We start from the raw sequence: 25,135 nt of genomic DNA, 5'->3' as shown, positions 1-25,135 counted from the left end.
TTTTGTGCAGCAGTGTTCACGCGCGCGTCTGGACTCGATCTAGTGAAAAATCCAAGTGCAACTAGTTTTATTACCCGCGCTAGATTAGATTGACGCGCTAATCTTGTACCTCGGCAGAGGGGAAATAGTGCGAATACCGCCTCCCTTCCGTGTTGCTCGAAGTAGCTAGGCAGTTGAAATTTTCACAGATGATGTATTTCTGTTGCCGCTATAACAACAAATACTAAAAAGTACGGAACCCTTGGTGGGCGAGTCCGACTCGTACTTGTCCAGTTTTTTTTGATACTGGTAATACCAATAACAATGACGTCAAGACTGACAGCATAATGACATATAACTGTCATTTATCCCGATAACGATTTGGACGACCAGCGGTATTGATGTGTGATTATCTCATCTCAATCTAAACTCTAATTTGTTGAAAAGTAATCAAAATACGCGACAGCGAATTATAAAATACTGTAAAAATATTATTTTTTTCGTGAATGATATAATAAGTTTTGGACATCATGAAACTCGTGCTTACAAAATCATTGCAGGGTTTTATACTGTTGCTCTTGCTTAGTTTTGTTTTATGTGAAAACAAGTACTCTAAAAATGCTAATGAAAAGCAGAAGAACAAAAAGGTTGATTTTAGAACTTTAGAGAAGCCGTTCAGAATGAACAAGCTTAATATTTTGTGGACGAAAGCCAAGCAGGTAAATAAAGACTATTGTTTGCTATATCCAACGATACTAATAAACACAGTTTTCAATCTTATCCCTTTAATTACAGCGCTTAAGCGAGCCGAAACTGCAATCACTGTATAGTGATTTGATGATACACGACAAAGAAGAAGTGACGTATAAACGCGTGAAGAGCGAAGGGGGCGACAAGGAGGGGTTGAAGGAGGCGGAGCTGCGGCGGAAGCTCACCAACATCATGACCGTTTATGGGCTTCGGGAACACTTTGACGACCACACAGGAGGCAAGGTCAAGGACCACCCAGTAAGAATCAAAAATATAATGATCATGAGCTATGTTATTTTATGGTTGACGCCCCTCGACGTCACTCACATCACACGAAGGGTTAAAATAACGGGGCGTTACTCACTGTTAATGAATAAAGTACTCAAATTTCGTACATATTAATTTTTATAAATTTTTTTCTTCAGTACTTCATTCATTGTGTGGTGAACTGATACATACACTATACTATTGATAACAGTGGCAGGGTTATCTCTAGTTATAAAATATTCATTCTATATCTTAGTCACAACCAAACTTATTTTAAAATGTAATTATAAATAAATAAATATTATGGTACAATCTTATACAAATTGAGTTAGTCCCACAGTAAGGTCAATATGGCTTGTGTTTAGGTGTTATCTGTATAATCCAAGATAATAATAATAACTGGAATATAATTTGCAGGCTCACAACTCTGCATTGGATGACCATATCAATAGAAGCATTTTCAAAGACAAGAAGTTGAACATGCTCTGGTCAAAGGCTGAGGCCTCAGGATTCACCAGTGAAGAGCTTGAGGCTCTGAAAGAGGAGTTCAGCCATCACCAGGAGAAGATAGACCAATATTATGACCTGCTCAATAATGTTGATAATATTAAGAGTGATGGTTTTAAAAGTATGTCTAAACACAGATATATTTGTCTTATGACTGCCTTATATTCATCATTTTTAATAATCTCTGGTCTTACCTCCTATATCACAAAAAACTAAATTTACAAAGTTGAAAATTCACATACAAATTCATTTGATTATCAACAATAATGCATTTCTAATAGTGTTTCTAAAATGTTACTTGTGAAATCATAATAACTCTTTTCTTTATTTATCATTTCTATTTTGCTGATGTTTTAGATGCTGTCAATGAGGAAGAATTGGACAAATTCAATGAAATTAATTACCAGACAAAAAACAATGAAATTGGCCAGAAGGATTACCTTGATGCAGCTAATTTAGTAAGAGATAAACACAGAGGTTTGAGGGACGGATATGACAGGCTTCAGAGAATGACAGCCAGAGGTAATAACCCTTGGTAGCTGTGTAGCTCTAAAACAGCTGTCCTACTAAATCTACATAAAAAATGTCATTGGCATAAACATGTCACATCAAAAGACAGTGAAATGTCTTTGACCTTACAGAAGACCACAGCCATAACATAGCTGCTACTAACTCTGTAGGAATGTAGTGTTGTATTCCTGTTGGTAAGGTTTCCAGTGATCCCAAGGATGAATCTATGTAAGCTTGGCAATGCGCATGTAACTCTTACTAGAGTCACATGCGCGTTGCGCGTATCGGCGGTGGTGGCCTGCACGCTTGTTTGTCACCATTGTAATACAGTGGAACCTGGATAATTGCAATCTCAAGGGACCGGCCATTTTTTGTCAATTAACCAGGTTTTTCATTTAAGCAGGTCGTGTCAATTAACGAGGTTCAAAAACTCGTTGTGTCAATTATAGAGGTTTTCATTAATAGAGGTTGCGTTCTGACAAATTTCTTTTATGGAGGTGCAAATAACCATTGAAAGTAGATTTACACGCTTACGTTCTGGTTTTCTGGTCTATATATGGCTTCTGTCTATAGGTACTTGCACTTTTACACTACATTAATTACTACTTTATTTTCTTATTAATCATTTGGGTTTAAAAAATTCCCTTGAATTGTAGAAGAAAGTTTTATTAGAATGTAAAAAGCATACTTTGTTTTTGATTTAATCAAAACTATTTCACCTACTACAGGCTGTGATAGATACCCAATAAATTAATTGAATTCTGGATGAAGATATAAATAAAATGATCATTGCAATTAAAATATTGTTTCTGCTGTCTACAACTACATTATTTCAATTACAGACGTAATAAGTAAGACTCGTTTCAATAATAGAGGTAAAAAGAAGAGCAATAATAACGGTTTTTTTAGCACAGTGTCAATTATAGAGGTCTTAGTTGCAATGTGGTCAATTACAGAGGCAAAATTACGAAAAGCACTAAAATCTAAATAGCAATTATAGAGGAGCCAAAATTTCAATTCTAGAGGCCTTTTGATCTCAAGGGACCGGGACCGGACTTTTGGTTGCAATTATTGAGGTTTTCCATTTATCCAGGTGCCAATTAACCAGGTTTCACTGTATAAAATAAATGTGCATGTTTTATTTTTTAGGTCCTAATAACAAAGAATTTGTTGAGCCTAAAGTACAAGGACTATGGAAAATAGCTACAGCTGCCAACTTCACTGTAGATGAACTTGAATCTTTGAAGGTAATTGGCAATTAATCTCAGGTTTACACAATTTAAAGGATTATTCCCACTAGTTACCACCAAGTTCTTACCAGTGGTAATTACTGGGAATTTTTTCCCCACCTTTTACCACTGGTAACTACTGGGAAAAAAAAATCCCACTAGTTACCACCAAATCGGCTTTTATTTTTAATTTTTATTCCCAGTAGTTACCACTGGTAAAAGGTAGGAATTTTTTTTCCCAGCAGATACCACCAAAATATTGTTAGAATTCAATCCTAATAAAAACATTATAAATAGTATAGTATAAATGTAGCGTGCTGTAATAAATAATTATGTGTCAGTTAGTGATTCAGTAAACTGCTTTAAAAGTGATCAAAAATATTAAAACAGTTTTACCGGTATAAGTGTAAAAACTAAAATAGAAGAGTCTCATTCTAGTTAAGTAGAAATTATCCATTATTATTAGTTATCCGGATTAATATTATCTTATTAACTGTAAATTGAATTACATATTTATACAAACCAACAAACAAATCAGACAAAAACCGACAGAACTGATTTCGTTTTATTATTTACAGCAACTTCATTTCGTTCACACACACAACACACACACACACACACACACACACACACACACACACACACACACACACACACACAGAGAGAGACACACACAGACACACACAACACACACATAACACATAACACGACGCAGAGCTGGAATATGTAGGTATTCATAATTTGTAGTCAGGCAAAATAAGTACAGGGCATGGTTGTTATTAAAACCGCTTAGGGCGCGCTTCAGATGGGCCGACTGCTCGGACTAACCAGCATAGGCTCGCATTCCCATTACGCTCGGGTAGTACATCGCTCGGCCATGTTACGCTGGTTAGCTCGATTGCTTAAACACCCACGCTAGCGGGATGGTAATAACACTCTACCAGAGGGGCATCATATTCGTACACTTCATTTTTGTATTTAACTTTTATTCTTTTGGAAAACATGTTTATTGGAAGAACTAGTGGTGGTAAATATGTAATAATAATATCCAAGCTATCTAATTATTTGTTCCCTCTGCACCACAACTCTCATCGCATCTTGGTTAATCCTAATGTTGGCATAAGACAATGACAAAAACTACCACGATCCGTGAGCTTTCAGTCTAGCTCACATGCCACCCGATAGATAATATAATTATCAAATTATGTCAACCAATACCATTCGTATACGACTAAAACTGTTTTAATATTTTTGATCACTTTTAAAGCAGTTTACTGAATCACTAACTGACACATAATTATTTATTACAGCACGCTATACTATACTATACTATTTATACTATACTATTTATACTGTATAGTATTGAATTCTAACAATATTTTGGTGGTAACTACTGGGAAAAAAATTCCCACCTTTTACCAGTGGTAACTACTGGGAATAGAAATTCCCAGTAGTTACCACCAAGCCGAGTTGGTGGTAACTAGTGGGAATTTTTTTTTTCCAGTAGTTACCAGTGGTAAAAGGTGGGAAAAAAATTCGCAGTAGTTACCACTGGTAAGAACTTGGTGGTAACTAGTGGGAATAACCCAATTTAAATTATTTTAAGCAACTTTCTGAAGTTAAATAAGACCCCTGACCTCATTCCTTGACCTAATAGCTGTGGGACCTCTTTAACCCTTTTCCAGGACCCACCAATTTTCAAGTTAAAAAAAAAAAACAAATTTATTCCAATTAATCCAGCATTGATGATAAATTTGAAGACAAATCACATTTTCCGAAAGTCCAATCTAATTTGAACCTTAAATCGGATTGTTAAGGTTGAAATTCTATTGGCGCGAATGTGGTCGATAAATCGTATATACTATGCCTTGTAATCTTGTTATTATAAATAAATTCCAAAGATCTAGAATTAAGTGTTTACTGATGTTGCTTTGCAGGTGGAGCTGCAGCACTACGAGTCCAGGCTGCTCAAACTGCGCCACATCCAAGCAGACCACGTTAACAACTTCGATAAGCATCACAGCAAGGTTACTTTTTGTTTTATTTGCTTACTAAATGACCAAGTTCCGTTGTTATAGTCGCACCAACAAAAGTCTGCAACGGATTTGATAGCCCACGCAGTGGAAGTGTTATTTATACGTCATAATTTCATAGAAGTTTGACGTTTAAAATGACACTTGCACTGCGTGGGCTATCAAAATCGCTGCAGACTTTTTACGGTCTAACTCTACTTACTTTCATAATGCTTTTTTTAAATTTGCTGGTTTATTCAAGTTTGTTTTAAGAATGCGAAAGAAATCAATAGGGTAATTCGCCAGTAACTGGCCGGTTTTAGTAACTGGCCGCCCTAAACTAAAAATGAATTCTATTCACCTATAAACATAATTCATTTTAGTATAAGGTTTCAATAACTGGCCACCTTATACTAAAATGAATTCTATTTAGGTATATATGAATAGAATTCATTTTTAGTTTAGGGCGGCCAGTTACTGGCGAATTACCCTATTTACTAAAGGTTTCTGCACTATAGTTCGTTTTGTTAACATTAGAAAAAGACTACGCGGTCTTGACGTGTCTTTTAATTTAAGGCGCGGTGTGTACTAAAATGCGCTTTTTTGTCACCATATTTACAGACTTTTACAAGGATTTCATGCATTATTTTCTAGTATGTATAACTTCAGTCCTTGAACTACGTTATTGCTGGTCAGAAACACGACGGCTCATTATTTTCTCGATAGAATCTTAAGTTGAAAACATGCCTAACACTGTCTTTATTTCCTTATGTCAGAAGTACTAGGACGAAAATGTATATGAAACTTACTTAAGTCGATAGCTTTTAAGTAAATCTTCATTATTGCTTGTCCTTTTATCGATACGTTAATTTTTTCATTCATCATTTTATGAAATTAACATTTTGCCTACTAAATTACACCCTACGCGGCAATACCTTGCGCCCATTCTTCACGCCAGTACGCCCGTGACCACTGTCGGCGTCGGACCTATGCTAGTTTAGCGGACGGTTCATAAATATGCAAATATGTTATACACACAATGTTTTTCAACATACTTACGAAGAAAAGCAAAATAATTCTTAAATACGGTGACATTTGAGACATTCGTCCGTCATATTGTCTTTTATAACAAGTTGAGCAGCAAAGGCACACACCCATCTAACCAATCCGGAATTCAGTCACGATTGATAAATTGTGTAAACATATTTTAAAAGGCTATTAAATTAATCAATTAATTGAATAATTTTTAAACATAGATATACAGGATTCAAATAGTAGGAGATCCCACATATATGGTCGACCTTCACCAATCTGTCTGACGGATGAAACTATGAAAATATGAAAGAAACTATGTTCCAGAACATAAATAAATAGGGTTGCCTAAAGAAATATGGTCAAGGCTATTTTTAATAAAAAAAAATTAAAAAAAATTTTTCGGCAAATTTTACCGATTTGTCTGACGAACGAAATAAGTTTCAATGGAAAGTATACAACTTGTACAACATAAATCAACTAGGTTGCCTATCTTTTTCCGGTCACTATTATGTGGTTGCCGTGTTTAAAGAGGTGATTTTATATCGATAATTGCACTCATCTGTCTGACGCTTGAATTATATATCAAAATGATGGTAATTTTATTACAAGTACAATGGTATAGGGTTGCCTGCGAAAATCCGGTCACAAATAAGGGTTGCCAGGCTTTTAATTAAAATAAGAAGGGATGACTTTTAGCGATAACTCATAAACAGCTTAACAGATCAAGTTTGTTTTAATTTTATTTGATTGAGTTTTTTAAGCACTATTTTCATGATTTTTTTTTATATTTTTTGGACACATGGTTCAAAAGTTCGAAGGAATTTTTTTTTTCTTTCTAAACGATTATTTCCGAAATGATTCACTTTATCAAGAAATGTTGTTTAGAGACCCCTATTTATTATGAAAGGCCTATCCAACGACACCCCACACTATAAGGTTGAAACGATAAAAAAATTGTCACACACATTTTGTTTCTTTCAAAGCGATTATTTCCGAAAATATTCACTTTATCAAAAAATGTTCTTCTAAAACCCCTATTCATTTTGAAAGACCTTTCCAACAACATCCCATACCATAGGGTTGACACGAAAAAAAATATCCTCACGTACATTTTGTTTTTCCTAAAATAACTACCTACTTTATCAAAAAATGTTTTCTAAAAAACCGTATTTATTTTAAAATACCTATCCAACGACATGTCACACTATAGGGTTGAAGCGAAAAAAAATTACATGCCCACTTTTCATATAAGGGAGCCACTACCCTATTAAATATTTTTTCTAGTTTTTATTTTACGACTTTGTCAGCGTAACTGATTTATATGTATATTCTTGCTTATTCTAAACTAAAAAATTGATTTGTGATGAACAATTACGAAAAAACGACGTTTTCTTAAATCGACTTTTTTATATCTTTAACAACCCTAAATTATTGATCGTAACGTAAAAATAAAAATAACCAAATTTGTAGGAGTTCGTCTTTGTACTAATGATGAATGTTATTGTTCCCGTTTTGTTTTGATTTTTGTACAATAAAGTGTTTTGGGGGGGGTGGGGGAAATTTTATGTTAAAACTTTTGTTATTGTTTTGTATGCTATTCGTACAGATATTCGAGATATGAGCAAAAAGATGAAAAAGGTACCTTCACCCCCCTCCCCCCTACACCCTCAGCACACCCGCTAAGCTCGAGGACTTTAAGTATGTTTATCTGGACACTACAAGGTATATCTGTGCCAATTTTCAAAATTATACGAATTATTTCCGCAGTTTTTTTTATTTTCTTGAGCTGTTAACTAACTCGAATGTCTACAATCTTTAAATGCTTGACTTTTACTCGTCAATTCAAAATTAGAAAAATAGTAAGTAATTACAGTTAGAGTTATAATTTTTTTTTGTGAAGATAGCTAATTTTATCTACTTATTGGAGCTATGCATAACTCAATAGTCCCACAAATTATCTTAGCTTTGCTAGTATTCTTCCTTATTTTCACTACCTACTTACCCGAAATTGACTGCTAGAGTTAGACCAAGTCTGCAACGATTTTGATAGCATAGGCAGTGCAAGTGTTATTCATAATTTCATAGAAGTTTGACGTTTAAAATAACACTTGCACTGCGTGTGCAATCAAAATCGTTGCACACTTTTCTTGGTCTAACTCTATTACATTTTTAAGGTCTATTAGTAAGTACTAGTTTCTGTCTCATAATAATTTGGCATCATTTGATTAGATTCTCAGTTTGTCGCGGTATACACTCATATTGTTTATAATTAATAATTATTTACACTCACCGTCTTACCTACCATTTTTAATTTCATTAAGTACTCATGAAAATACGAATTTGCTAATAAATCTTATTCAATATTAATTGCCGGAAAAAATCCCGGAACTGACAATTCAGAATACCGATGTCGTCAGAATAAGGACGTAGACGTGCTGCGCGGGAATGGTGCGGTGCGCCGCGCGGGGCGCCCGCCTGCCCGTTCTACCACTCGTCTGCTTCACCCCCTTGAAAACGTAAAACTCGAGTATAAGAGCGCCTTAAAAACGCTTTTTTAGAATCAGTAACTATTACTTATGAAAGCAAAATAATGTAAGTAATCGTATATGATTCATAATTGTTACATATTTGCCGTAACTTTTATTTTTTAAAAGTGTTTTTCAACAAAGTCACGTCAAGATTTTTTACCTTTTCTCTAATGCTAAATAAACTAACTATAGACATTATCATATATCAAGATCATTTCTAATCAGCTTTCTGCCAAATGCATGATCATGCTACTAGGTTAATGAAAGATACCCGCACTTAATGTAACTTGTTGCAATATTTTTCTTACAACGCCTTCATAAGACGATGTATTTGTACAGATAGCGGCGGCTGGCGATAAGGTGGACCACTTCGAGGAGCAGCAGCAGATGATCAAGAAGCACTCTCGTAAGGTGGAGAAGCTGCACCAAGACCTAGAGAGCAGGATCCTCGCGAGGCACTCGGAGTTATAAGTTATCATTTCTAGTACTTATAAGTATTGTCTGTTGTTTTTACTTACTCGGTGGCATTATGAACCCAATAATCCACATGGGAGAGCCTAACGGCTTATTTGATTCGTTAAAATGATAGGTCGTGACGTTGCCAGCACATGCTGTCAAGAGTACATTTGGTAGCCGAGCTGCGATCATACATAACCATGGATACCGCCTTTAGGAACATTACCGTTCAAATTCTCGGGCCAAATTAGCACACATACACAATTACGCCTACATTCAAATAAGACGACGCGTTTACAGAGCCTGTAATCAAAGCTGGTAAACAAAATAAGAGTCATCTTTATTACACTAATGGTACATAGCTAAGTGTAGATGAAATGCATATAATGTCAATAACTACCAATCAGCGACATTAATCCGCTAATAACCTTCTTGCTGTACGTACTGGCCGCTGAGAGTTCGCGGTTCATATTTGATTAGAATATGACTTGGACAGGGATAGGTTTATGCCATACAGTGAAGAACCAGTCAAATAATTCACGTATAATAATTTAATGCAGATTAAAAGATAACTAGTTAAAATGTTGTTATGACATGACAGACTAAAACAACATAAGTAAATATATCATTGTTGTATAAATGTATTCCGCTATAATAAGTATTTTGTATATTTTACTATCAATCTGCATGGCAGTACGAAGTCACGTTCAGGTATAGTCTGTCCATTTTTCGAAGTTCAAGTACGCCATAGTAAATGTATGGCGAACTTGATCTTAGAAATCGGACTGGCTATACAGTCTGCAAAATTTACATGGGTACACGAATCGGGTCAAAAATATTTGAACAGACGGAGTCACAATAAATCCCCACTTTCAGGTCAGAATATTTTATATGTATATAGCCGGTCAAGCAAGTTTGTCAGTAGAAAATTAAAATTTTGTATAGGACCACAGCCGTTCGCGCGCTTACATTTTCTAAATTTGCCGCTCTTATAATATTTTAAACTTTCGCGTTTTGAACACATATTAACTCACATTATACGAAACGAAACTGATTTACTTACGTCGGTAAATCAAGGTAATTGAATATAATTCGCGTTAGACCCGTCTATAATGTGAGTTAATATGTTTGCCGCTCTTTTCTACTGACGGAAATGGCTTGAGAGAGAACCTACATATATGTGACAGTAGAGGGTGGATTCAAATGATCAACATTTTCAGATAATGTGTGTATTTGTTAAATTAATTCAGTGAAAGCATGATAGGAAAAATGTATCTACATATAGGAGACCGGGTATGATTATCTCACGGGTTATATCTCATGAATAGAACATATTCTAGATATCTTGCCAGGCATCAACTCAATTTCATGTCTCTCTAATTGGACAGCTTTTTTCCATAGTTCTCTGCGAATAGCATCTTGTGGGAATCTGAATGGAAAGTAATGTAAAATGACAATACCAAATTTGATTATTAATTTGAAATAACTAGGTAGTTTTTTTATAGCTCCATCTCATGAAATAAAAAAGAAAAAAAAACCGGTAAGAAGGAATTTATAATTATATAGAAAATACCTAAACCAAACACAAGTTAATAAAATAGTCTACTTCATTTAGCATAACACCATCCCTATTATCCTCGCAATTTAAAAAGTCGTATGTTGTTATGAAAGTCGTATGCAGTTGTTACGTTTTAGCTTAGCACGGTAGTATTGAAAACAAATCGTCATGTTTTTTCCAAATTCTACTGAAGTTATCTGTTTACTACAAGTGAAAAGTGTTCCACTGTCCTTGGTATGAACTAAAATAACTTCTGCACCACTTCACGACACATGAATATATTTTTAATTAGAAAAAAACGTTGTTTTTATAAATCAATTTAGCCATTTGTCACTGACTGTCATCTCGGTGGTACTGAGATTGCCAATCGAGCAGTTTGTAAGTACCGCCTATCGCGGGGTAGTTTGCGTTGGGTCATAATTGAGCGGACAGAATACTTCCATGTATAGCATTTCGCTGTAGCCGAGTCACTTAAGTCTCGAATATACCTCCATTCCAGTCCAACACTGACAGTAATATATTATATTGATATTTTTTACAAATCGTGTGGCGGCACGCTAACATGTTTTAGGGTGGTATTCCACCTATCCAATTTCTTTGTCCAATGTCAGAGCGTCTCACTCTCTCATTAAAGCAAAATGTGAGAAACAATACACATTGGACAAAGAAATTGTAATTGAAATACCACCCTTAGGTAGTAATTTTGCCCCTTCCGTCAGAGGGTTTTTTCTTCACTACAGCTGATTAATCATTGAATTATAAATAATGTTAGTCTACCTTGAGGCTCAAAATTCGCCATCCGCCTGACTTAATACATCTGTGTTTTAAAAACAGCAACAATCTTTTCACATCACCTATTCGAAAAAGGGCTTTTTCTTCCCTGCTAGGAGGGATCAAAGTGGCACTTTTCTGTGGTAGAGGTATACTCGACGGATTGTTGAAGTTTTTACATGTTTGCCTCCTGTGCAGCTTGCACACGGCGCATAAATTTTCCTCATTTCCAAGCTACATCCACCGGCTACTTACGCTCGCACCTTTACTTGCTCCAGTTGCTACAGATTACAGATAGCGCGGGTTGCTCTCGCTGGAACATGTTTCTCTCTTGTTCTTCTTTGCTGAACAAGTGCTCCAATGCCAATATGCGCCGTATGCAGGAGCAGGAGCAAATGTAATGTGCACTATTCAGTGAATGTGTAGTAACAAAATCTACAGAGCTCGACCAAGATAATTCTGCAACGATTTTAATAGCACACGCAGTGCAAGTGTTATTTTAAACGTCAAACTTCTACTAAATGATGAGATGACGTATAAATCAAACTAGTTACCGACACAATTTTACAGGCCGAATATATCAGAGTGCCAAAAATTATTATGCCATACATCAAAATAATTAAAATATACCTACACAGTTTTTGTTCAGAACGAACCTTAATTATTAAGGCAAAAACTTGTGTAGGTATATTAATTATTTTGAAGTATAGTAGCATAGTCATTTTGTTACAAGTGCTAGGCAGCTTTTGCTAAATGTTAACTAATAAATGTACGTAAATAAGAATCTCTCTGTATATAAATAATCTAATAAATCTGTATATTTAATAGATCGACTTTTATTGTAATCTGTTACCTATTCTTTGGGGCAGCGCGGCGCGGGCAAGAACACACGCATTAAATTTGACAACGGTTTATTTGCCTAGAACTTACCGCAGATCCTGCATCATTATTCGAGACAAGTCTTCAGTAATAATTTACTTACAATTATAAATATACATGTTACCCAAATGAACCTATAAAAAAGAATTACCTGAAACAGGTGGTATTATTAAAAACACCAGTAGATACAGTGCATCAATATATGATATTTAATCTTCATGTACAAGCAAATTTATTAATACACGTTTATAATCCGTCTCGGGTTGCGAGCGCATTCAATCAAATTAATATCGTATTATGCCATAATATAGTGTAAAATATGTAAATAGTCGGCGGCTGGGGCCGCGCAAGGCAACGCAAAACACGGCGCGTACGGAATCACATTCCAAGCTACCACTAGCGCGAGGGCGCGCACTAGAACAACTATAATTCGTCTAACAACGGCGGCCGGCAGCGAGCGGCAGTAACAAATAAAACTACAACCGACCCCTCACGTGTTTCATTATAATGAATCGTTTAATGCTCACTTCAGTCGATCGTACAGTATAAGTATTTCTCTTCTCGATAGGACATTTTCTCTATTATGTATATAGATAATCTGTATAATATAATTCTTTCTCACTAATATCTACACCGTTTCCAAGGGTTACAATTATATATAATCCTCGCGGGACAGTCTCGTGGCGCGGCCGCGGCCGGCGCCGGCGAGGGCTTCTCTAGTGGGTCCACTTGCTCCATGTCTGTCAACAATAATAAAACATGTTAAGCCGCGTCTCGATATCGCGCGGCGGCCGCGCGAGCAATGTTCGACCGCGGCAAACTTGTATTTTGGCTCGCGAGCCAATTTTGGCACTATCTTGAACGAAATAGCGCGGCCGCCGCGCGCGGCAGGCGAAAATTTTTCCATATAAAAACGCAATTTGATAGACAGTTGTACATTTCTACTTTTAGTATGGAAATCAGTCACATCATTTTATTACGAAAATTCACAGTGCTGCATCGGTCACGTTGCAACAGAGTAATGCTGCTGCAGTCGCCATATGTTAGAAAAAGATAGAAAACGCGAGCGTAGCGAGCGCGAAAATTTTTCGATATAAAAACGCAATTTGATAGACAGTTGTAAATTTTTTCTTTTAGTATGGAAATCAGTCACATAATTTTATCACGAAAATTGACAGTGCTGCAGCAGTAACGTTGCAACAGAGTAATGCAGCTGCAGTCGCCATATCTTATAAAGTTATTGAAAACGCGAGCTAAGCGAGCGCGAAATTTTTTCGATATAAAAACGCAATTTGATAGACAGTTGTACATTTCTACTTTTAGTATGGAAATCAGTCACATCATTTTATTACGAAAATTGACAGTGCTGCAGCAGTAACGTTGCAACAGAGTTATGCTACTGCAGTCGCCACCCGAATGTCAGTCACCTTTATCATATCTTATAACGTTATTGAAAACGCGAGCGAAGCGAGCGCGAAAATTTTTCGATATAAAAAACGCAATTTGACTTAGAAAGTTATTGAAAACGCGAGCGAAGCGAGCGCAAAAATTGTTCGATATAAAAACGCAATTTGATAGACAGTTGTACATTTCTTTCTTTTAGTATGGAAATCAGTCACATAATTTTATCACGAAAATTGACAGTGCTGCAGCAGTAACGTTGCAACAGAGTAATGCTGCTGCAGGAGCCATATTTTAGAAAGTTATTGAAAACGCGAGCGAAGCGAGCGCGAAAATTTTTCGATATAAAAACGCAATTTGATAGACAGTTGTACATTTCTACTTGTAGTATGGAAATCAGTCACATCATTTTATCACGAAAATTGACAGTGCTGCAGCAGTAACGTTACAACAGAGTAAAGCTGCTGCAGTCGCCAACCGAATGTCACCTGTACCATACCTTATAACGTGATTGTAAACGCGAGCGAAGCGAGCGCGAAAATTTTCGATATAAAAAACGCAATTTGATAGACAGTTGTACATTTCTACTTGTAGTATGGAAATCAGTCACATCATTTTATCACGAAAATTGACAGTGCTGCAGCAGTAACGTTACAACAGAGTAAAGCTGCTGCAGTCGCCAACCGAATATCACCTTTACCATACCTTATAACGTGATTGTAAACGCGAGCGAAGCGAGCGCGAAAATTTTCGGTATAAAAAACGCAATTTGATAGACAGTTGTAAATTTTTACTTTTAGTCCCAACCAGGCGCGAGTCCAGGATTTCATACAGAGAAGGGATGGGACAGTTTTCTATCAGCCTAGCTTCGCATAGGGCTCAATGTTTAAGGGTCTCAGCGAGGTTGTTCTCATACAGAAAAGATGCAAAAAAGCAGAGCTTGGAACTGACCAAGTGAATGTGAAGTGTGAGCAAGGCAGAAGGCCCAGCTGCGAAAGAGGAAAGCTTGGATTTGGATCCACGCCCAAGTGTAATTAAGGCAGAAGATCAACTTTGCCATAAGGCAGAAGACCTCGCATAAGACCTTACGCCGAACTGCAAAAGAGTGGCTTGAAGTCGAATCTATGCATGTAATCACGACTCTTCTACTGCTCGCTCTTTGGCTTCACTCGAAAGCGCTACTTGATGGGATGCTTTTAGTTTTCGGTTTTCACGGGGCCCCTTATAACACTTTGACGCGGCTAAGGAGCAACTCGGCTTGGCCGACAAATCTGGCGTGCAAGAGAGCAAAATTCGCTATAAAATCGGTAACCTATGTCGAAAAAATCGGCTGTCCGCAAGCCCGAAAGCAAGATTTTTTCCATGACTTTAAGGGCCTCCTCGTAAGGTCAAATCGAAAGCCTACGTTGGAGATGTTCTTACGTACTCTCTTACTTGATCCCTACGACCCTTCGTTATTAGATGGGTACTTGTACACGTATAAAAGTTTCATGTAGGTACCTACTCCACGACGACTGCAACGCTGATGCAGCCTGCGCGTTTATTTGCCTACGGTTTTGGTGCCCCCTAGACGTGGTGCCCTAAGCAAGTGCTTATTTTGATTAAAACTCTAAAAGGGTTAATCCGGCACTGCAAATGACAGAGGTTAATGTTTTTTTTTTCAAAGTACCCACCTTCGTGGCCATTATTAAGTACATAAAGGAGGCGATACCTACGTATGAATATGGATTTGATATGGGTGCGATATAATTACGATTAGGTATAATTCATGATGGAGAAAATTTATAATTTTAAATAATTATGCAATTATACGCGTGTTGATATGTGTGTTTATTTTACCACTACTTAACTATGTAAACTCATTTTTAGTTTTCTTGATTACTTAATGTTTACTCAGTTCCCCAAAAGATGGCACTGTGCAATGAGGGGCAATTAATTTACTGTTGTTTCATTTTGTTGTATTATTAATTTATTAAATCAACTATTCAATTATTTTTTTTGATATCCTTACCCCCTCTTCTAAATTTAGAGTTAATTTGGCAAAATATTTCCTCGGTGGCTTATTCATGTCACAACGTATTAAATTCAGCGCCATCATCTGTTAGTTTACCAGGGTACTCAATAGTGGTAGCACATATTTGCAAACAGTTTGCCCCTCCTTCCTAAGTAGCGCTATAAGATTCAGGGGCAAACTTAAGTCAATCGAGTGTTGTGGCTACCCCCCTTTTAGGGGTTGAATTTTTATAGCCTATAACCTGGCCGGGAATTTTCTCGACAGATTAGTGAAGTTTTCATCAAAATCCGTTCAGCCGTTTTCACGTGATGCGCGTTCAAATAAACAGACAAACAGATAAACAGACAAACAGACAAAAATTCTAAAAACTTTTGGAACGTGTTCTGTTATCGATTCTAAGTATCCCCAGCCAACTTTTTTTCAATTATCTTCCATGTACAGACTTTCGACCGTCTTCAGCTTTATTATATGTATAGATTAAAGCCGTAGCCGTATAATTTAATTAATGTACATGTATGCGGCCGCGCGAGCCAATTGAAATATACAGGGTGGAAAGGCACGACGATCCTTTCCGGAAATGGGAGATAGTTTAGCCTAAGCTCTATATTTTCTCCATAGAAACTATGTTAATATGGGCAACCGTTTCTAAATTATGACCTTTTAAACATCCACGCAAAAAACTACTTTGTTCTAACCCTAACAGGTGACAGGGTCAATGAACTTACTTGTAAACAATCAGTATTCGACAGGAAATTATGCTAATTTGTTGCCATCTAACCATTTTTAGGTCTGCTTACAGCACGGTAAGAATCATTGCAGGATTTTCGCTTTCTTAGTGGTTCCACTTGTTCAATACTTGAATGAAATAGTTATGTTATTCCTTAATATTAATAATACTAACCACAACATTGTTTACAACGACAGTTCAAATGGTGACATTGACAACCACTCAAAAGTACGCAATCGTCTTATAAATATCTCTGGTTTCCTTGACTGATAAAAAGGTTTTAGTTTCTTAACACGTTTCACAAAATTATTTTCGAATAATTGGAAACTATTTAAAATAATAAAAAATTACATGTAGGTTGTGTTAGTTGCACCAAATGAACTTGCAAAAATGAAATACTAAGAATAAATCAAGAATAAATACTTCTTCAATACCAAACTAACAAACCTTCTTGCGTGGTAGGAAATAGACAAGACGTCTGATGTTTGAAATTAAATTTTCATTGAACTATACTTATTGAATGTCATATTCTTCAAATAAAAATGTTAGATGCTCGTGGCTATTTAAATTTGTGGGGCTTTGTAAAAGATATGGTGTACCAAACCAAACGGAATGTGAAACTGCGGACGAAATGAGACAAAGGCTAATTGGTGCTTTCTGCGGAGGATAAATGACGAAGAGCATACACTATATCGCATGTGCATTGACATACTCGGGTACGGGCTGCGGCGGCGTTGTAATACACGGAGGTACATTTGAACACCGTATGTGAAAAGAAGATAGTATTAAATATTGGAAAAAAGTAATTATCTAAGAAAGTAATAAAATTGTTTGTAATATTTTTGCATGCATTTGATTTATTTGACATTTATGCGTCATTCATACATCATTGCGATACTGTCAACGATCGGAAAAAAGTGTAAAGTCCCGAGCTTTCCCGACGGAGATCCTTAATCTAGCCGTCATGTGCACATGTTATAGGGTTATCACCACAGTTAAAAAGTAGTATTTTTGCAATTTTTATTTTTTACTCAATTAACGATTCTTACCATTACCAATAGTCTCTGTATCACTTAAACGACCTAATACTTCCGGGAAGGATCGTCGTGCCTTTCCACCCTGTATACACATCCGTCCCAACTGCGCGAATTTTCCTTTGCCGCGTGTCGAAAAATCGACAATGAATGGTTCGTCGCGCGGCGCGTTCGAGCGAGCCAATGATCGAGTTGGCTCGCGAGCCAGCCCGGTATCCATTGCGCGCGGCTGCCACGCGAGCCAATGTTTGATAGCTTGCCGCGCGATATGGAGACGGGGCTTTATAATTTTGCAAGAACGCAAACGCATGCACGTGCCATTAGGTGATATCGCATAATAAGTATTAGTTTCATAGAGGCGGTACGGCGGTAGATTGTCTACATGAAATCTTAGAATCAGGATCTTATATCGATTAGTAACGCTACGATGGAAAGTTAAAAATATAGTCAGGATAAGTGTCAGATATATTTTCGAGGTCAAATGAGCTTCGTCTATATATATATATAATTAATAAATGCAGTTTAATTTTTTGCTCGTGTTACAGGCCACACCCGGTATATCCCGTCGTCGGATTAAGTAAAGAACCTACATATAGATCGACAAGTATGCGGACATGTCGTGCGCAAGTGCGCACATAGACGACGGGGGATGTACTCGTAGGTACCTGTTTGTCGGCGTGCGCCTGCGGCTGCGTGGGCGGCGCGTGGTCCCAGGGGCGCGGGTCGGGCGCGGCGGGCAGGTAGTGCAGCGGCAGCGCGTGCATGAGCGACAGCGCCGCCGCCGTGGCGCCCGCGCCGTACTGACGGGCAGTAGGTACCTGCTTGTCGGCGTGCGCCTGCGGCTGCGTGGGCGGCGCGTGGTCCCAGGGGCGCGGGTCGGGCGCGGCGGGCAGGTAGTGCAGCGGCAGCGCGTGCATGAGCGACAGCGCCGCCGCCGTGGCGCCCGCGCCGTACTGACGGGCAGTAGGTACCTGCTTGTCGGCGTGCGCCTGCGGCTGCGTGGGCGGCGCGTGGTCCCAGGGGCGCGGGTCGGGCGCGGCGGGCAGGTAGTGCAGCGGCAGCGCGTGCATGAGCGACAGCGCCGCCGCCGTGGCGCCCGCGCCGTACTGACGGGCAGTAGGTACCTGCTTGTCGGCGTGCGCCTGCGGCTGCGTGGGCGGCGCGTGGTCCCAGGGGCGCGGGTCGGGCGCGGCGGGCAGGTAGTGCAGCGGCAGCGCGTGCATGAGCGACAGCGCCGCCGCCGTGGCGCCCGCGCCGTACTGACGGGCAGTAGGTACCTGCTTGTCGGCGTGCGCCTGCGGCTGCGTGGGCGGCGCGTGGTCCCAGGGGCGCGGGTCGGGCGCGGCGGGCAGGTAGTGCAGCGGCAGCGCGTGCATGAGCGACAGCGCCGCCGCCGTGGCGCCCGCGCCGTACTGACGGGCAGTAGGTACCTGCTTGTCGGCGTGCGCCTGCGGCTGCGTGGGCGGCGCGTGGTCCCAGGGGCGCGGGTCGGGCGCGGCGGGCAGGTAGTGCAGCGGCAGCGCGTGCATGAGCGACAGCGCCGCCGCCGTGGCGCCCGCGCCGTACTGACGGGCAGTAGGTACCTGCTTGTCGGCGTGCGCCTGCGGCTGCGTGGGCGGCGCGTGGTCCCAGGGGCGCGGGTCGGGCGCGGCGGGCAGGTAGTGCAGCGGCAGCGCGTGCATGAGCGACAGCGCCGCCGCCGTGGCGCCCGCGCCGTACTGACGGGCAGTAGGTACCTGCTTGTCGGCGTGCGCCTGCGGCTGCGTGGGCGGCGCGTGGTCCCAGGGGCGCGGGTCGGGCGCGGCGGGCAGGTAGTGCAGCGGCAGCGCGTGCATGAGCGACAGCGCCGCCGCCGTGGCGCCCGCGCCGTACTGACGGGCAGTAGGTACCTGCTTGTCGGCGTGCGCCTGCGGCTGCGTGGGCGGCGCGTGGTCCCAGGGGCGCGGGTCGGGCGCGGCGGGCAGGTAGTGCAGCGGCAGCGCGTGCATGAGCGACAGCGCCGCCGCCGTGGCGCCCGCGCCGTACTGACGGGCAGTAGGTACCTGCTTGTCGGCGTGCGCCTGCGGCTGCGTGGGCGGCGCGTGGTCCCAGGGGCGCGGGTCGGGCGCGGCGGGCAGGTAGTGCAGCGGCAGCGCGTGCATGAGCGACAGCGCCGCCGCCGTGGCGCCCGCGCCGTACTGACGGGCAGTAGGTACCTGCTTGTCGGCGTGCGCCTGCGGCTGCGTGGGCGGCGCGTGGTCCCAGGGGCGCGGGTCGGGCGCGGCGGGCAGGTAGTGCAGCGGCAGCGCGTGCATGAGCGACAGCGCCGCCGCCGTGGCGCCCGCGCCGTACTGACGGGCAGTAGGTACCTGCTTGTCGGCGTGCGCCTGCGGCTGCGTGGGCGGCGCGTGGTCCCAGGGGCGCGGGTCGGGCGCGGCGGGCAGGTAGTGCAGCGGCAGCGCGTGCATGAGCGACAGCGCCGCCGCCGTGGCGCCCGCGCCGTACTGACGGGCAGTAGGTACCTGCTTGTCGGCGTGCGCCTGCGGCTGCGTGGGCGGCGCGTGGTCCCAGGGGCGCGGGTCGGGCGCGGCGGGCAGGTAGTGCAGCGGCAGCGCGTGCATGAGCGACAGCGCCGCCGCCGTGGCGCCCGCGCCGTACTGACGGGCAGTAGGTACCTGCTTGTCGGCGTGCGCCTGCGGCTGCGTGGGCGGCGCGTGGTCCCAGGGGCGCGGGTCGGGCGCGGCGGGCAGGTAGTGCAGCGGCAGCGCGTGCATGAGCGACAGCGCCGCCGCCGTGGCGCCCGCGCCGTACTGACGGGCAGTAGGTACCTGCTTGTCGGCGTGCGCCTGCGGCTGCGTGGGCGGCGCGTGGTCCCAGGGGCGCGGGTCGGGCGCGGCGGGCAGGTAGTGCAGCGGCAGCGCGTGCATGAGCGACAGCGCCGCCGCCGTGGCGCCCGCGCCGTACTGACGGGCAGTAGGTACCTGCTTGTCGGCGTGCGCCTGCGGCTGCGTGGGCGGCGCGTGGTCCCAGGGGCGCGGGTCGGGCGCGGCGGGCAGGTAGTGCAGCGGCAGCGCGTGCATGAGCGACAGCGCCGCCGCCGTGGCGCCCGCGCCGTACTGACGGGCAGTAGGTACCTGCTTGTCGGCGTGCGCCTGCGGCTGCGTGGGCGGCGCGTGGTCCCAGGGGCGCGGGTCGGGCGCGGCGGGCAGGTAGTGCAGCGGCAGCGCGTGCATGAGCGACAGCGCCGCCGCCGTGGCGCCCGCGCCGTACTGACGGGCAGTAGGTACCTGCTTGTCGGCGTGCGCCTGCGGCTGCGTGGGCGGCGCGTGGTCCCAGGGGCGCGGGTCGGGCGCGGCGGGCAGGTAGTGCAGCGGCAGCGCGTGCATGAGCGACAGCGCCGCCGCCGTGGCGCCCGCGCCGTACTGACGGGCAGTAGGTACCTGCTTGTCGGCGTGCGCCTGCGGCTGCGTGGGCGGCGCGTGGTCCCAGGGGCGCGGGTCGGGCGCGGCGGGCAGGTAGTGCAGCGGCAGCGCGTGCATGAGCGACAGCGCCGCCGCCGTGGCGCCCGCGCCGTACTGACGGGCAGTAGGTACCTGCTTGTCGGCGTGCGCCTGCGGCTGCGTGGGCGGCGCGTGGTCCCAGGGGCGCGGGTCGGGCGCGGCGGGCAGGTAGTGCAGCGGCAGCGCGTGCATGAGCGACAGCGCCGCCGCCGTGGCGCCCGCGCCGTACTGACGGGCAGTAGGTACCTGCTTGTCGGCGTGCGCCTGCGGCTGCGTGGGCGGCGCGTGGTCCCAGGGGCGCGGGTCGGGCGCGGCGGGCAGGTAGTGCAGCGGCAGCGCGTGCATGAGCGACAGCGCCGCCGCCGTGGCGCCCGCGCCGTACTGACGGGCAGTAGGTACCTGCTTGTCGGCGTGCGCCTGCGGCTGCGTGGGCGGCGCGTGGTCCCAGGGGCGCGGGTCGGGCGCGGCGGGCAGGTAGTGCAGCGGCAGCGCGTGCATGAGCGACAGCGCCGCCGCCGTGGCGCCCGCGCCGTACTGACGGGCAGTAGGTACCTGCTTGTCGGCGTGCGCCTGCGGCTGCGTGGGCGGCGCGTGGTCCCAGGGGCGCGGGTCGGGCGCGGCGGGCAGGTAGTGCAGCGGCAGCGCGTGCATGAGCGACAGCGCCGCCGCCGTGGCGCCCGCGCCGTACTGACGGGCAGTAGGTACCTGCTTGTCGGCGTGCGCCTGCGGCTGCGTGGGCGGCGCGTGGTCCCAGGGGCGCGGGTCGGGCGCGGCGGGCAGGTAGTGCAGCGGCAGCGCGTGCATGAGCGACAGCGCCGCCGCCGTGGCGCCCGCGCCGTACTGACGGGCAGTAGGTACCTGCTTGTCGGCGTGCGCCTGCGGCTGCGTGGGCGGCGCGTGGTCCCAGGGGCGCGGGTCGGGCGCGGCGGGCAGGTAGTGCAGCGGCAGCGCGTGCATGAGCGACAGCGCCGCCGCCGTGGCGCCCGCGCCGTACTGACGGGCAGTAGGTACCTGCTTGTCGGCGTGCGCCTGCGGCTGCGTGGGCGGCGCGTGGTCCCAGGGGCGCGGGTCGGGCGCGGCGGGCAGGTAGTGCAGCGGCAGCGCGTGCATGAGCGACAGCGCCGCCGCCGTGGCGCCCGCGCCCGCGCCCGCGCCGTACTCCAGCCCGTGCGCGCCGTGCGCCCCGTGCGCGCCGTGCGCCCCGTGCGCGCCGTGCGCCGCGCCGCTCATGCCCCCGGCACCCTGCTAAAGGAATGTACATCTTTACTACCCGAACTAAACGAAGCGGAAACGGTATACATATTATATTCTGTAAATAGACCCATTGTCAACCGCACGGCGCGTTGAAAATTGAAACAAAGGCTGTCAGAAATTCAAACCAAGAATTTAAAGAAAATCGGGTAAAATCAGAGAACTACATCCTCCCAAAAATACAAAATTATTATACCGAACATTCTCCTCACGTGTGAAAGTCAACACCGACATTGGCAAATTCACCCTGTGCAAAATTGCAGGGAGTAAGCCAGAATAAAAAAAAAATCAGAGCCTGTCACGGTGCGTACCTGGTATCGGTCGTGATCGGGCATGTGGTGCGGGTGGTGCCAGTCGGAGTCGGCGGTGAGCTTCCACGCGCGCTCGGTGCCGATCGGCCGCGGCTTGCGCTCCTCCTCCTCGCCCCAGCCTCCCGCCGCTACTCCCACACCACGCTCCAATAGGGACTGAAAAATATATACATTGTTAATTATTTAAAAAATCTGGGTATTCTTCGGGGTTTGTCCCCGCCCCACGAGACCGCCGCCATACATGAGGCGGAAACAATGGGAATGATTTATATGAAGCGCTTATTCCCATCTGTGCCCGACAGGGGCAAATGGGAATACACCAAAAAATCTGGCTAAAGATCGGTTTTCTTAGGATAGCGGTGCCGTCATATAGCGGCCGTCTCCACACTAAATAATACGGCTAAATAAATATGGATGTCGTAGTATTTTTATGGAGACGGCCGCTATATGACGGCACCGCTATATATAGGAAACCAGAGCATAAGGGACTGGTTTTAGAATACAATTGATTATTTTCACTTTTGCCGGAACTGTAGGAAGGTCACTTTTTAATATGCTGATTTTTAAAATATTAAGTTTGAGTAACTCTGTTGTTCCATTTTTTTTCTTTCCAAATAACAAAAAGATCCGTGCACGAAACTGAGTTGATCCGAAAAATAAGTCTTTTTATTTTTATTAATTTTTAGGGACAACTCACACGTGATTTAAATTTTAGCCTATATGTCAAAATTGTTTACGCAATAAAGACCTAATCGTTTGTAAGACAAGTTTTCCTTTATCTTTAATAGTATTTCTAGTTTCCCCATGCTGTCCCCCATAGCACTCTATAACATAAAGTTTTCGTGTACCTGGTACTGTAGGTGAGGTTGCGGCGTGTGCATGGGCTTGGGCGCGGCCTGCTGCGGCTGGTACATGAGCAGCGTGCTGAGGTTAGCGCCCGCGCCACTGGCACCCGCAAACAGCTGCTGTGAAGTGATCATATTAATTAGGATTATGGTCAATCTTTAGGTAAGGTCTTGGTATACGGTTGTCTCAGCCTCACATTCTTTGGGAATGTTACTATCTACCTTCCTGTGTTTCTATTAGAGAATGGTTTAAGCTTTTTAATGTGTAATAAAGCAAAAAATACATTCTGAAATAATGAGACGCTGCACGCGGATCACTGTGTCAACTAACAATTAAACTGGCACCGACAGAAATTAACCATTTAAGTCCCGTGGACACGATATCGTCTCGGCAGAAAAGTTACTTTAAATCAGAAGGCCACGGAACGCACGCTCCGAGCGTGTTCTTCGTGGCTGTGGCGCAATTTCCACGAACGTATGAAAAGTCAAAAAGCCTTGGGACTTAGACGTTTTTGACATTATCTATGGGACTCGAGGGGGTTAATGGACGGGAGTGAGTACGTAGTCTGACTTGACGGCACCGTCGTTCTGCACGGTTAAAATCGCAGTGAAATAATTCGGTCCCGGCGTACTAATATTACTGCATGTGTACCCGTAGTATTAATTACTTCAATGTAATTTAAACCATTTTCAATTGGAATAAAGTTGCATTACTTATGTTTCGTTCGATATCAAAATAAAAGAAATGAAAACATATTTCAATTTGTTTCGTACGGTGGGCCTTAGGATATTAGGCTAGTGACCTGCTGCTGGTGCTTGTTGTGGTGCATGGCGTGCGGGTGGAGCGGCGCGTGCTGGTGCGCGGCCATGTGCGGCGCGCGCTGCGCGAAGTCGGGCGCGCGCGGGTTGAGGCGCGACACCTCGCCCACCGCCACGCCCGCCACGCCGGCCACCCCCGCCACCCCCGCCACGCCGGCCACGCCTGCCAGCCCCAGCCCGCCGCCCATTGACACCTGCGGTGGACAGATTACGGATGTTATTCCGAAAGTATTCTACCTTCTTTGGAGTCGTCTACACGGTCGGTAACCAGTAACGTATTGGCCGCAGGTGTGCACTTGGTTGTCTCTAGTTTATGATTGATAGGTGGTTTTTGTATTTATTTTTGGGCGGCGTGTTTTACTTTATTGTGATATTTGTGATTATACTAATTATGTTAAAGTATACGATCGAGTTTGACAAACGTCAGAGTAATTGGTTAGTAATCTAGAAGTTATTTACTACTAGATGAGGTGAGGAGGACATAAAATAGCAAGTTTCGTTATAGTGGGATTATTCGTATTTGCATTATTTGACACATTATGACTGATGTATATAGAGATGTAACTAACCCAAATCGATTGTCACAGCAAGCGATTACGATTGGATGGCACCTAGACTGAGGTATCGAATTGTGACGTTTAATGAATTTTTATTTGAGATTTAAATAAAGCTAGAATTATATGGTTAGTAAATAATAATAAGAAGATATAATCAATTTAATAATGCTTTGTTTACAAAAATGAATGAATGATTTATAACAAAATTTACGTAGA

General features: G+C 44.0%; 2 protein-coding genes and 1 long non-coding RNA gene across 3 annotated transcripts in view; 1 reads left to right on the top strand and 2 right to left on the bottom strand.

The window, feature by feature from the left end:
* Positions 1-424: 424 nt before the first annotated feature.
* LOC134803550 (alpha-2-macroglobulin receptor-associated protein) lies at positions 425-9,386 on the top strand. The gene is made up of 7 exons (XM_063776352.1): positions 425-698; positions 775-987; positions 1,414-1,624; positions 1,861-2,025; positions 3,163-3,260; positions 5,180-5,269; positions 9,157-9,386. Exons 1-7 carry the CDS (start codon positions 510-512, stop codon positions 9,286-9,288), a joined length of 1,098 nt encoding a protein of 365 aa, XP_063632422.1. The 5' UTR covers positions 425-509; the 3' UTR covers positions 9,289-9,386.
* Positions 9,387-12,667: 3,281 nt separating this feature from the next.
* LOC134803542 (uncharacterized) lies at positions 12,668-18,455 on the bottom strand. Its single transcript, XR_010146000.1, has 2 exons — positions 18,323-18,455; positions 12,668-13,221 (listed from the first exon to the last, which is right to left on the bottom strand). It is a non-coding gene; the product is annotated as an uncharacterized LOC134803542 (long non-coding RNA).
* A 3,635-nt stretch (positions 18,456-22,090) lies between these two features.
* LOC134800885 (ankyrin repeat domain-containing protein 17) overlaps positions 22,091-25,135 on the bottom strand; it is a gene marked incomplete at its 3' end in the record, with an annotated part of 63,159 nt that continues 60,114 nt past the window's right edge. The window contains exons 43-46 of the mRNA XM_063773425.1: positions 24,347-24,556; positions 23,547-23,663; positions 22,699-22,854; positions 22,091-22,381 (exon numbers count right to left, since the gene is read on the bottom strand). Of these exons, the coding sequence (XP_063629495.1) occupies positions 22,091-22,381; positions 22,699-22,854; positions 23,547-23,663; positions 24,347-24,556 (774 nt within the window). The remainder of the gene's footprint in view (positions 22,382-22,698; positions 22,855-23,546; positions 23,664-24,346; positions 24,557-25,135) is intronic.

Source organism: Cydia splendana, chromosome 2 (assembly GCF_910591565.1).
Source record: "Cydia splendana chromosome 2, ilCydSple1.2, whole genome shotgun sequence".
In the NCBI taxonomy this organism is placed as follows: Eukaryota; Metazoa; Arthropoda; class Insecta; order Lepidoptera; family Tortricidae; genus Cydia; species Cydia splendana.
Note: the sequence above shows the minus strand (reverse complement) of the source record. Positions and strands in the feature narration are given on the sequence as shown.